The sequence below is a fragment of the Notolepis coatsorum genome, assembly GCF_963971535.1.
Source record: "Notolepis coatsorum genome assembly, chromosome: 14".
Lineage (NCBI taxonomy): Eukaryota > Metazoa > Chordata > Actinopteri > Aulopiformes > Paralepididae > Notolepis > Notolepis coatsorum.
In genome coordinates, this window is record NC_140178.1 from 60213028 (window position 1) to 60226400 (window position 13373).

Below are 13373 nucleotides of genomic sequence, written 5' to 3' on the forward strand. Positions count from 1 at the left end.
GCATGCGCACCAGACATTTGGCTGCCTGGTGCGCATGCGCGGTGACACCAATGGGGGAAATACACGGCTCGCTCTGTAAGTACCACTCGCTTTGTAACAATGATTTAAACTGTTTATTAGCAACTCCGAGCTTCCAGACCCCACTGTAAAGCTGTGTTAAACCCATATTGTACGCTGGGTATCTTTGAAATTCATATCTGATATATTTTTGACCCACCCCCAGCCCCCGATTAAGCGCTTGGTACTTTTTTTTTGCCTGGTCGCGGCACAGCTGAGAGTGACTGCGGTCACTAAAGCCCCAGGCTTGCACATCGCAGTTACGTAAGGGGCTAGATGTTTGTAGTCTATGGGTGTAGTCCTGTTGTCTTTCAATTCCGACCTATGTTGATTCAAATGTCATATGTCAATACTTGTTGTTGTCTTGATGTCCTGTGTGTGCAAAAAGAAAAAACTTCAATAAAGTATAAGTCATAAAAAGAAATTATCACACCCATCCCTAATAACTATATACCGTAGTTATTATACTGAAGTCGCTACAGATTGTACCTTTAATTCAAGCTTTTGCTTGGAACCCCTCCCTTCCCCTTTGTACCCCCATGCCACCTGTAGTCTCGTCTCCACTCACCATCCGTGTCTTCCAGGGCCTGGATCATGTCAGGGTCCAGTGCCGTGCTAACCAACATTTCCACATAGCTCCTGAACATCTCCCTCATGGCCCGACTGTTGACCCCACCTCGCACCGGCCCTGAGAGAGAGAGAGAGAGAGAGAGAGAGAGAGAGAGAGAGAGAGAGAGAGAGAGAGAGAGAGAGAGAGAGAGAGAGAGAGAGAGATGACATGTTATTCGATAGACAGATCATGCAAGTTTGCTGGCAGTATATATCACGATACATACCACTGTGATTCTTAATTATCTGTGATACCTTAAATATTACTATTCAATACTGTGACTTATTGTCCCCATATATAACATTTTACCCCAGTAGACACCTGAAATAATTTCTCTGAGGTAAAGAAATCAAAAGCCCTAAATCACTTATTAGATCAAATTCAAGGCCTTTCATGTTTGTTTCGTGAGTGTGTGTGCTTTGCGTCACCTTAGACTTATTGGACTCAAACAGTCAAGCCGACACTTTTTCCATTTCTAAGAATATCACTTGAGAGAACACTATTATATGTGCTTTCATTAAAAGCCTTGAAATGGCACAGCGCTGTGAGAAATATCACACAGTGCTGTCAAACGATTAAAATATTTAACTCGATTAATCGCATGATTGTCCATAGTTAACTCGCGATTAATCGCAAATTAATCACATTTTTTTTTTTTTTTACCTTAAACAGATCTTTTTCAAGTTCCAAGTTTTAATACTCTTATCAACATGCGAGTCAACAAATGCTTGCTTTATGCAGCCATTTAACACAAAAGGATGACCCTCATGCATTGCAAATTTGCATCAAATTCAAAACAGAGTGATGCACAAAATAACTTAAAAGAAAATAATAATTTAAAACAATGAATAAAGTGTGCATGAAATAATAGGGGAAAGAAAACGTTAGGAACTTGTTACATTCACACACACAAGGGCTGATTAATCACACACCCCCCTCTCTCCCTCACACACACACTCTCCCAGATCTCTTTCTCTCTTGCCCCTTCCTCATCTCTCTCACCCCCCTCTCTCTCTATATCTCACACACACACACACACACACACACACACACACACACACACACACACACACACACACACACACACACACACACACACACACACACACACACACACACACACACACACACACACACACACTTCAGAAACAAACATAGTATCAATGAGAGCATCAATAATACACCTGAGTGAAGTCTAGTAAAAAAAAAAAAAAAAAAAAAAATTTAGTTAATCTTGGGTTAAAAAAATTAGTGGCATTAATAGAATCGGGAGTTAACGCGTTAATATCGCGATAACTTTGACAGCCTTAAGTATAACATCATGGGTCCAAAGTGCCATAATACTAGACTGTATCAATACATTTCCCCCAAATCACAAGCACGTCAAATCTCAACCTGAACACATCCACCACATCCAACCACACGCACCTTCATCCTCGCTGGGCGGTTCGAGGGATGATTCCGAGTCCGAGGAGGAGGGCACCTCCTTCAGCCACGTCCTCCTCTTCTTCAGGGGAGGCTCTGCCTTCTCCTTCACGGCCCGGGCTGGGCGGTCCGCCTTCCTCTCCCCTCCCCTTTTCTCCTCCTTTGAACGTCCACGCTCCGCCCCGCTGCTCCTCCGCTCCGGAGAGGCCTGTCGTTTCCTCTCTCTCTCCCGCTGCCTCTCCCTCTCCTTCTCCCTCTCTCTTTCTCTCCTCTCTCTCTCCTTCTGCTCCCGTTCCCTCTCTCTCTCCTTCTCCCGCCTCTCTCTCTCCTTCTGCTCCCGTTCCCTCTCTCTCTCCTTCTCCCTTTCCCTCCTCTCTCGCTCCTTCTGCTCCTTCTCTCTCCGCTCCCTCTCTCTCTGCTCCCGCTCTCTCTCCTTCTCCCTCTCCCTCCTCTCACGCTCCTGCAGCTCCTTCTCCTTCTGCTCCCGCTCCTTCTCCCTCCTCTCTCTCTCCTTCTGCTCCCTCTCTCTCTCCTTCTGCTCCCTCTCTTTCTCCTTCTGTTCCCTCCTCTCTCTCTCCTTCTGCTCACGCTCCTTCTCTTTCTCCTTTTCCCGCCTCTCTCTCTCCCAGCGCTCCCTCTCCTTTTGCTCCTTCTCCTCTTTCTCCCTCTCCTTCCGCTCTTGCTCCTCTTTCTCCCTCCTCTCTCCCTCCTCTTTTTCCCTCTCCCTCCTCTCGCACTCCTCTCTTTCCTTCTCCTTCCTCTCCTTCCTCTCCTTCTCCTCTCTCTCCTTCTCCCTGCGCTCCCTCTCCCTCTGCTCCCGCTCCTGCTTCTCCTTCTCTCTCTGCTCCTTCTCTCTTGCCTCCCTCTCCTTCTGTTCGCGCTCATCTTTTTCTCTCCGTTCTTTCTCCTTCTGTTCTCTCTCCCGCTGTTCCCTCTCCTCCTTCTCCTTCTGCTCCTTCTCCCTCTGCTCCCGTTCCCTCTCTCTCTGCTCTTTTTGCTCCCTGTCGCGCTGCCTCTCCTTCTCCCTCTCATCCCTCTCTACTCGAGGCGGGGTCTGATTGAGAGCAGGGGGAGGCGGCTTAGGGAGCGACTGGCGCCTGTTGATGAATAAATTAAAGACCTCCGTGAAGTGAAAAATTACATTTTGTTTGTCTTGTTACTACCTTTTGTCCCTGGAGGTGTTGTTACAGCTATATTCCAGTTCCAAACAATGTATTAAACATGTCTGTGCCTGTCCTCCAGGTCTACCCTACAGTCCCCCAGGTCTACCCTACAGTCCTCCAGGTCTACCCTACAGTCCTCCAGGTCTACCCTACAGTCCTCCAGGTCTACCCTACAGTCCTCCAGGTCTACCCTACAGTCCCCCAGGTCTACCCTACAGTTCTCCAGCCCAGGTCTACCCTACAGTCCTCCAGGTCTACCCTACCCTACAGTCCTCTAGGTCTACCCTACAGTCCTCCAGGTCTACCCTACAGTCCTCCAGGTCTACCCTACAGTCCTCCAGGTCTACCCTACAGTCCCCCAGGTCTACCCTACAGTCTTCCAGGTCTACCCTACAGTCCAGTCCTCCAGGTCTACCCTACAGTCTTCCAGGTCTACCCTACAGTCCTCCAGGTCTACCCTACAGTCCTCTAGGTCTACCCTATAGTCCTCCAGGTCTACCCTACAGTCCCCCAGATCTACCCTACAGTCCTCCAGGTCTACCCTACAGTCCTCCAGGTCTACCCTACAGTCCAGTCCTCCAGGTCTACCCTACAGTCCTCCAGGTCTACCCTACAGTCCCCCAGGTCTACCCTACAGTCCCCCAGGTCTACCCTACAGTCCAGTCCTCCAGGTCTACCCTACAGTCCAGTCCTCCAGGTCTACCCTACAGTCCTCCAGGTCTACCCTACAGTCCTCCAGGTCTACCCTACAGTCCCCCAGGTCTACCCTACAGTCCAGTCCTCCAGGTCTACCCTACAGTCCAGTCCTCCAGGTCTACCCTACAGTCCTCCAGCCCAGGTCTACCCTACAGTCCTCCAGGTCTACCCTACAGTCCTCCAGGTCTACCCTACAGTCCTCCAGCCCAGGTCTACCCTACAGTCCTCCAGGTCTACCCTACAGTCCTCCAGGTCTACCCTACAGTCCTCCAGGTCTACCCTACCCTACAGTCCTCCAGGTCTACAGTCCAGTCCTCCAGGTCTACCCTACAGTCTTCCAGGTCTACCCTACAGTCCTCCAGGTCTACCCTACAGTCCTCTAGGTCTACCCTACAGTCCTCCAGGTCTACCCTACAGTCCCCCAGGTCTACCCTACAGTCCTCCAGGTCTACCCTACAGTCATCCAGGTCTACCCTACAGTCCTCCAGGTCTACCCTACAGTCCTCCAGGTCTACCCTACAGTCCCCCAGGTCTACCCTACAGTCCAGTCCTCCAGGTCTACCCTACAGTCCAGTCCTCCAGGTCTACCCTACAGTCCTCCAGGTCTACCCTACAGTCCCCCAGGTCTACCCTACAGTCCTCCAGGTCTACCCTACCCTACAGTCCTCTAGGTCTACCCTACAGTCCTCCAGGTCTACCCTACAGTCCTCCAGGTCTACCCTACAGTCCTCCAGGTCTACCCTACAGTCCCCCAGGTCTACCCTACAGTCTTCCAGGTCTACCCTACAGTCCAGTCCTCCAGGTCTACCCTACAGTCTTCCAGGTCTACCCTACAGTCCTCCAGGTCTACCCTACAGTCCTCTAGGTCTACCCTACAGTCCTCCAGGTCTACCCTACAGTCCCCCAGATCTACCCTACAGTCCTCCAGGTCTACCCTACAGTCCTCCAGGTCTACCCTACAGTCCAGTCCTCCAGGTCTACCCTACAGTCCTCCAGGTCTACCCTACAGTCCTCCAGGTCTACCCTACAGTCCTCCAGGTCTACCCTACAGTCCTCCAGGTCTACCCTACAGTCCAGTCCTCCAGGTCTACCCTACAGTCCTCCAGGTCTACCCTACAGTCCCCCAGGTCTACCCTACAGTCCCCCAGGTCTACCCTACAGTCCAGTCCTCCAGGTCTACCCTACAGTCCAGTCCTCCAGGTCTACCCTACAGTCCTCCAGGTCTACTCTACAGTCCTCCAGGTCTACCCTACAGTCCCCCAGGTCTACCCTACAGTCCAGTCCTCCAGGTCTACCCTACAGTCCAGTCCTCCAGGTCTACCCTACAGTCCTCCAGCCCAGGTCTACCCTACAGTCCTCCAGGTCTACCCTACAGTCCTCCAGGTCTACCCTACAGTCCTCCAGCCCAGGTCTACCCTACAGTCCTCCAGGTCTACCCTACAGTCCTCCAGGTCTACCCTACAGTCCTCCAGGTCTACCCTACCCTACAGTCCTCCAGGTCTACAGTCCAGTCCTCCAGGTCTACCCTACAGTCTTCCAGGTCTACCCTACAGTCCTCCAGGTCTACCCTACAGTCCTCTAGGTCTACCCTACAGTCCTCCAGGTCTACCCTACAGTCCCCCAGGTCTACCCTACAGTCCTCCAGGTCTACCCTACAGTCATCCAGGTCTACCCTACAGTCCTCCAGGTCTACCCTACAGTCCAGTCCTCTAGGTCTACCCTACAGTCCTCCAGGTCTACCCTACAGTCCCCCAGGTCTACCCTACAGTCCAGTCCTCCAGGTCTACCCTACAGTCCAGTCCTCCAGGTCTACCCTACAGTCCTCCAGGTCTACCCTACAGTCCCCCAGGTCTACCCTACAGTCCTCCAGGTCTACCCTACAGTCCTCCAGGTCTACCCTACAGTCCTCCAGGTCTACCCTACAGTCATCCAGGTCTACCCTACAGTCCTCCAGGTCTACCCTACAGTCCAGTCCTCTAGGTCTACCCTACAGTCCTCCAGGTCTACCCTACAGTCCCCCAGGTCTACCCTACAGTCCAGTCCTCCAGGTCTACCCTACAGTCCAGTCCTCCAGGTCTACCCTACAGTCCTCCAGGTCTACCCTACAGTCCTCCAGGTCTACCCTACCCTACAGTCCTCTAGGTCTACCCTACAGTCCTCCAGGTCTACCCTACAGTCCTCCAGGTCTACCCTACAGTCCTCCAGGTCTACCCTACAGTCCCCCAGGTCTACCCTAGTCTTCCAGGTCTACCCTACAGTCCAGTCCTCCAGGTCTACCCTACAGTCTTCCAGGTCTACCCTACAGTCCTCCAGGTCTACCCTACAGTCCTCTAGGTCTACCCTACAGTCCTCCAGGTCTACCCTACAGTCCCCCAGATCTACCCTACAGTCCTCCAGGTCTACCCTACAGTCCTCCAGGTCTACCCTACAGTCCAGTCCTCCAGGTCTACCCTACAGTCCTCCAGGTCTACCCTACAGTCCTCCAGGTCTACCCTACAGTCCTCCAGGTCTACCCTACAGTCCAGTCCTCCAGGTCTACCCTACAGTCCTCCAGGTCTACCCTACAGTCCCCCAGGTCTACCCTACAGTCCCCCAGGTCTACCCTACAGTCCAGTCCTCCAGGTCTACCCTACAGTCCAGTCCTCCAGGTCTACCCTACAGTCCTCCAGGTCTACTCTACAGTCCTCCAGGTCTACCCTACAGTCCTCCAGGTCTACCCTACAGTCCCCCAGGTCTACCCTACAGTCCCCCAGGTCTACCCTACAGTCCAGTCCTCCAGGTCTACCCTACAGTCCAGTCCTCCAGGTCTACCCTACAGTCCTCCAGGTCTACCCTACAGTCCCCCAGGTCTACCCTACAGTCCAGTCCTCCAGGTCTACCCTACAGTCCAGTCCTCCAGGTCTACCCTACAGTCCTCCAGCCCAGGTCTACCCTACAGTCCTCCAGGTCTACCCTACAGTCCTCCAGGTCTACCCTACAGTCCTCCAGCCCAGGTCTACCCTACAGTCCTCCAGGTCTACCCTACAGTCCTCCAGGTCTACCCTACAGTCCTCCAGGTCTACCCTACAGTCCTCCAGGTCTACCCTACCCTACAGTCCTCCAGGTCTACAGTCCAGTCCTCCAGGTCTACCCTACAGTCTTCCAGGTCTACCCTACAGTCCTCCAGGTCTACCCTACAGTCCTCTAGGTCTACCCTACAGTCCTCCAGGTCTACCCTACAGTCCCCCAGGTCTACCCTACAGTCCTCCAGGTCTACCCTACAGTCATCCAGGTCTACCCTACAGTCCTCCAGGTCTACCCTACAGTCCAGTCCTCTAGGTCTACCCTACAGTCCTCCAGGTCTACCCTACAGTCCCCCAGGTCTACCCTACAGTCCAGTCCTCCAGGTCTACCCTACAGTCCAGTCCTCCAGGTCTACCCTACAGTCCTCCAGGTCTACCCTACAGTCCCCCAGGTCTACCCTACAGTCCTCCAGGTCTACCCTACAGTCCTCCAGGTCTACCCTACAGTCCTCCAGGTCTACCCTACAGTCCTCCAGGTCTACCCTACAGTCCTCCAGGTCTACCCTACAGTCCCCCAGGTCTACCCTACAGTCCTCCAGGTCTACCCTACAGTCCCCAAGGTCTACCCTACAGTCCTCCAGGTCTACCCTACAGTCCTCCAGGTCTACACTACAGTCCTCCAGGTCTACCCTACAGTCCTCCAGCCCAGGTCTACCCTACAGTCCTCCAGGTCTACCCTACAGTCCTCCAGGTCTACCCTACAGTCCTCCAGGTCTACCCTATCCTACAGTCCTCCAGGTCTACCCTACAGTCCTCCAGGTCTACACTACAGTCCTCCAGGTCTACCCTACAGTCCTCCAGGTCTACCCTACAGTCCTCCAGGTCTACCCTACAGTCCTCCAGGTCTACACTACAGTCCTCCAGGTCTACCCTACAGTCCTCCAGGTCTACCCTACAGTCCTCTAGGTCTACCCTACAGTCCTCCAGGTCTACCCTACCCTACAGTCCTCCAGGTCTACCCTACAGTCCTCCAGGTCTACACTACAGTCCTCCAGGTCTACCCTACAGTCCTCTAGGTCTACCCTACAGTCCTCTAGGTCTACCCTACAGTCCTCCAGGTCTACCCTACAGTCCTCCAGGTCTACACTACAGTCCTCCAGGTCTACCCTACAGTCCAGTCATCCAGGTCTACCCTACAGTCCTCCAGGTCTACCATACAGTCCAGTCCTCCAGGTCTACCCTACAGTCCAGTCCTCCAGGTCTACCCTACAGTCCAGTCCTCCAGGTCTACCCTACAGTCCAGTCCTCCAGGTCTACCATACAGTCCAGTTCAGTTAGCTACTTAGTACTAATCTGAGAAACCCATTAGCTCTAGCTCTGGAAGATGTGTTATTGCACAAGAGCTCCTGGGAACAGCACACAGAGTTTGTACACAGGAGATTGAAAGTAAATTATTTAGAACCATGTTGGTAATATTTGGAGACATTTTCTTTACAGCTCTACCAATAAATCAAAATCGAAAGGATGCCTGAATCATAACAACCAATAAAATGTTCTGGTCTGCCAAGTGGTGTTCCTTCAATCAAAAAGTACACAAAAAGTGCAAAACTGCCTGCTGATCAGAGACCTGGACATATTTTTTACCATAAAAATCACAGAATTATGGGCGGCTACGTGGCGTAGTGGGCAAGGCGCTCGCCACGAATGACGGAGACGCTGGGCTTGCCTGTTCGAGCCCAGCGCTCCACATTGCTTTCAGTTTAGCTGGTCGTTCATACTAATACACATTGGCTGTATTAGGGGGTGGGAAACTGATGGGTGGGGATCGGGCGTTGTGGACAGCGACTCCTACAGGTCGGTTGGTGCGCCTGCGCAGTAGAATCAGGAAGTGTCGGGGGCAGCTTGAGCCTCCCACGCGTTACTCCTCGCCACTGAGAGATCGAGCTGCGCAGGTGAAAAGATGCGACTGCTGTTACCTCAAGTACCGGAGGGGACTTGTGCTATGTATGACTTAGTCCACATTGCAGCCGGCTTGTGGGAGGCAAGAAACAGCGTTCGTGACAGGGGAGGGTTGAATTGGATGATACGAAATTGGGATGGGAGAAAATATAGAAAATGGGAGAAAAAGTGGATAAAAAAAATCACAGAATTATCACAGATAGGAATTCATTAGCTCAGTGGAAAAACACAAATGAAACATCGTCATTTGAAATAATTTTTCACAAAAGATTTAAATTTTTCTTTTTATCCGTTTCTGGTTGGTTTGTTGTTTCCAGTATGTCCCTGCAGGCCGGACACACAACCAGTTAAAATACAATCGGTTTTAAAATGTCAAAAGCTTTTAGGGACATACTGTATCTTTAATCTTTAAAAAGAACACGCCAACATTATGGGAAATGCACTCACCGTCTTCTCCAGAATCAGACAAGAAGATACAAGATCCTCAGCTAGCCTAACTGTTGGCCAAAAAAACACCTCTCCCGGAGTTTTAAGCTAGGCTAGCGGTCCATATCCTCTTACATTCATTTGTGCTAAGCTAGGCTAGATTGCAGCCGGATAGCTTTCTACTGAACGCACAGAAAGGAAATTGGTATCTATCTTCTAGTCTGACTCTGGAGAAGGCGGTAAGTGCATTTCCCATAATGTTGGCGTGTTCCTTTAAGAGTCTAAATATGAGATTCTTTAGCTAATAGAAAATACTAGAGCGAAATGTAAAACTTGTCCAGTCTAAGGACTAAAGGTTATATCAGACAGGAATCACTTACGAAAACATATTTCTATTGAAAGGCATTTAATACATACATTGCGGTCACAGAGACACTTCAGGGCTCGGTCCTAGGACCCCTTCTCTTCTCCCTCTACACTAAATCACTGGGTAACATTATCACGTCTCATAGCTTCTCGTATCATTGTTATGCCGATGATACTCAACTCTTCCTCTCCTTCCCTCCCTCAGATATCCACGTCTCTGAGCGGATCTCGGCCTGTCTGTCCGACATCTCCGACTGGATGACAACCAACCACCTCAAACTAAACCTAAGCAAAACAGAATTGCTCCACCTGCCGGCCAAATCCTCCCCCCTGACCAACCTTTCCATCACAGTCGAGAATGCAGCTGTGAGGCGGCTAGGTGGTGCAGTGGGCAAGGCGCTCACCTCCAATGCTGGAGACGCTGGGTTCGAGCCCAGCTCTCCACATTGCTTTCAGTTTGGCTGGTCGTTCGTACTAATACATTTGGCAGTATTAGGGGGTGGGAAACTGATGGGTGGGGATCGGACGTTGTGGACAGCGACTCCTACAGGTCGGTTGGTGCGCCTGCGCAGTAGAATCAGGAAGCGACGGGGGCGGCGTCCCTCCAAAGCGCAGACCCCTGACGCTGAAAGATCGCGCTGTGCAGGTGAAAAGATGCGCCGGCTGCTACCTCGAGTACCGGAGGGGACTCGTGCAATGTATGGCTTACACGTCCACATTACAGCCGGCTTGTGGGAGGCATGAAACAGCGTTAGAGATAGGGGAGGGTTGAATTGGACAATACGAAATTGGGATGGGAGAAAAATAGAAAATGGGAGAAAAAGTGGATTAAAAAAAAAAGAGAATGCAGCTGTGACCGCGTCCCCGACCGCCAAGATCCTTGGTGTTGTCCTCGACGACCAGTTGAACTTCTCTGCTCACATCGCAGCAACAACCAGAACCTGCAGATTCCTCCTGAGCAACGTCAGAAGGATCCGCCCCTTCCTGACAAAAGAAGCCACCCAACTCCTCGTCCAATCAACAGTCATCTCCCGCCTCGACTACTGCAACGCACTGCTCGCTGGCCTCCCGGCCACTGCCACCAAGCCTCTTCAACTCATTCAGAACGCAGCGGCCCGCCTGATCTCAAACCTACCAAAGGCGGCCCATGTCACTCCACTTCTTAGGGACCTGCACTGGCTCCCCATTGCTGCACATATCCGCTTCAAGGCCCTCGACCTAGCATACCGTGCGGCAAAGGGAACAGCTCCCGCCTACTTCCGGTCAATGGTCTCTAACTACACACCCTCAAGACCCTTACGCTCTGCATCTTCTGGCCGCCTCAGACCTACTCATATCCAAGCCCCGGGAGGGTCATCAAAGAGATGCCGCCTATTCTCAGTCCTTGCCCCACAATGGTGGAATGAACTACCCACCCCAGTTAGGACAGCCGAAACCCGTACAATCTTCCGCAGTCGACTTAAGACGCACTTCTTCAACCATTATCTGAAATAATAATATAAAAAAAAAAAAAACTAACCCTAACTAACCTTACTGTCATGCACATGCACATAAAATAACCTACACTGTAACATGCAACACTTTGATGAACATTGTTACTCAGCTGACAGAGTTGTACCCTTCCTGATGACTTGTCGTACAGAACTTGTAAGTCGCTTTGGATAAAAGCGTCAGCTAAATGACTAAATGTAAAATGTAAATGTAAATACAAAATAAAAAAAATTCTTATCAATTGAACTTGCATTTAATTTTATGTACATTTAATTCTTTGTAAAAATTCTTCTTTTTTATCTATTTGCATTTTACTTTCTTTTACCAATGTGTTGTATCTGACATTCTCTGTAGTTCTTATTAAGTTATATTTACATCTTTCCTTTATCGCAGCATTTTATTTGTTTAAAAATGTCACTATGTAATGTTTGTATAAGTGCTATATGAATACATTTATTATTATCATCATCATCATCATCATCATCATCATCATCATCATCATCAGTGTTATTATGTTCCTTTGCCAAAATAGCCTGCAGAAAAATGGGTGGGGCACTGGGATTTAACGATATCAAGGAGGGTCAAAGGGACAAACAGAACCAACTCACCTCAGCGTAAGACCAGGTCTGTGCCAGGGTTTCCGTGAGCACACTCGTACATAATCCTTTTTGTTGACATTCTCCAAGAACTTAACGTACAAACGCTGGTAGCGCATTTTGGCATCACCAAAGTAGCCCAGGTACTGGTGGGAACAGGAACAGGGACAAGGAGTGAGCGCTTGGTCTCAGGAATGATCATCACTCTTTATGGAAACAGGTTACCATAAATTCAACTCACTCAAACAATAAACTTTTAATGCTGCGAAGGATAAGTCAGCCAAAACATGTGTTGAATTTCATGCTGAATTTCCTACTTTCTTCAGTATTCCTCATTATTCAAGCACCTTGATAGAGCAGATTGTTTGAAACTTGTTGATAAACGGAAGATACTTTGAGAACTGTCCACAAACTAAGTAAAACTGGAATGCTCTTAATCACTACACAAACAACAGCAGAATGCTAACACTAAATTAACAAGAGTAATAGGGGCCAGTGCAAACATCTTTCACAATTATTTCTCAAATCACTGTAAATCACCAGTTTGAATCAACCTGAAACTTTTTTAAAGCTAAACAAGGATGATTTTGCTAGACATTTTAACACAGTACCGAACCATGCAGTCACCGTTTCATCTTTATTCTTATTAGTTTCTTTAGCCACAAAGAATCATCTGAATATGATGATGTTCACTGTGTGAGACTCACATTGCTAGTGGCGCAGAATTGCCTCTGTCCGTCTTTGATCTCAGGGCTGAACTTCTGCAGCAGCGCCTTCTGCACCCTCCAGATTGGCGGAGGCTCACGGCCTGTCTGCAAGGCCATCTGGTAGACAACCAGCATGTGTGTGTGGAGGTGGAGGGGGGGGGGGGGGGGGGGGGGTCACACACAGTGAGGTCACACATAGTGCATAATGACAACGTTTTTTTTTTGTATCATGCAGTCAGACCGCCAGTAACAACACTGCCTTATTGCCTTAGTGAATACATTTACATTTAGTCGTTTAGCTGACAATTTCATCCAAAGCGCCTTACAAATTGTGTACAAGAAGTCAGCAGGAAGGGTACAACTCTGGCAGCTAAGGGTAAGTGGTATTGTTAGTCTAGTAGTGCTCAGATTGAGTGCTATACTCTTTGAGTGCATACTCATAGTAGTATAGACATATTAGCATAGTAGTATAGGCATTGTAGCATAGTACATAGTAGATACTATAGGCATTGTAGCATAGTAGGTAGTAGTATAGACATAGTAGTATAGTACATACAGTCAGCAAGATACTTGAAAACATTTTCTCAATACAAATAGACTCCTTTCTCAAAGAAAACAACATCATGGAGGAATTTCAATCAGGCTTCAGAACGCACCATAGCACCGAAACTGCTCTTACAAAAATAATTAGTGACCTCAGAATAAACTCTGACTCAAACAAAGTCTCAATTCTCGTCCTATTAGATCTAAGCGCAGCGTTTGACACGATCGACCATGATATCCTAATAAATCGTCTAGAAAAGTTAGTTGGTCTTTCTGACTATGTATTAAACTGGTTCAGAACATATATCAAAGGGAGAAAATATTACGTCAGG

General features: G+C 49.5%; 1 protein-coding gene across 1 annotated transcript in view; it reads right to left on the reverse strand.

Annotated features, from left to right (window-relative positions):
• prr12b (proline rich 12b) overlaps positions 1-13373 on the reverse strand; it is a gene marked incomplete at its 5' end in the record, with an annotated part of 127332 nt that overhangs the window by 22697 nt on the left and 91262 nt on the right. The window contains 5 exons of the mRNA XM_084329772.1: positions 626-745; positions 2096-2477; positions 3090-3189; positions 11804-11937; positions 12499-12615. Coding sequence (XP_084185898.1) covers positions 626-745; positions 2096-2477; positions 3090-3189; positions 11804-11937; positions 12499-12615 — 853 coding nt within the window. The remainder of the gene's footprint in view (positions 1-625; positions 746-2095; positions 2478-3089; positions 3190-11803; positions 11938-12498; positions 12616-13373) is intronic.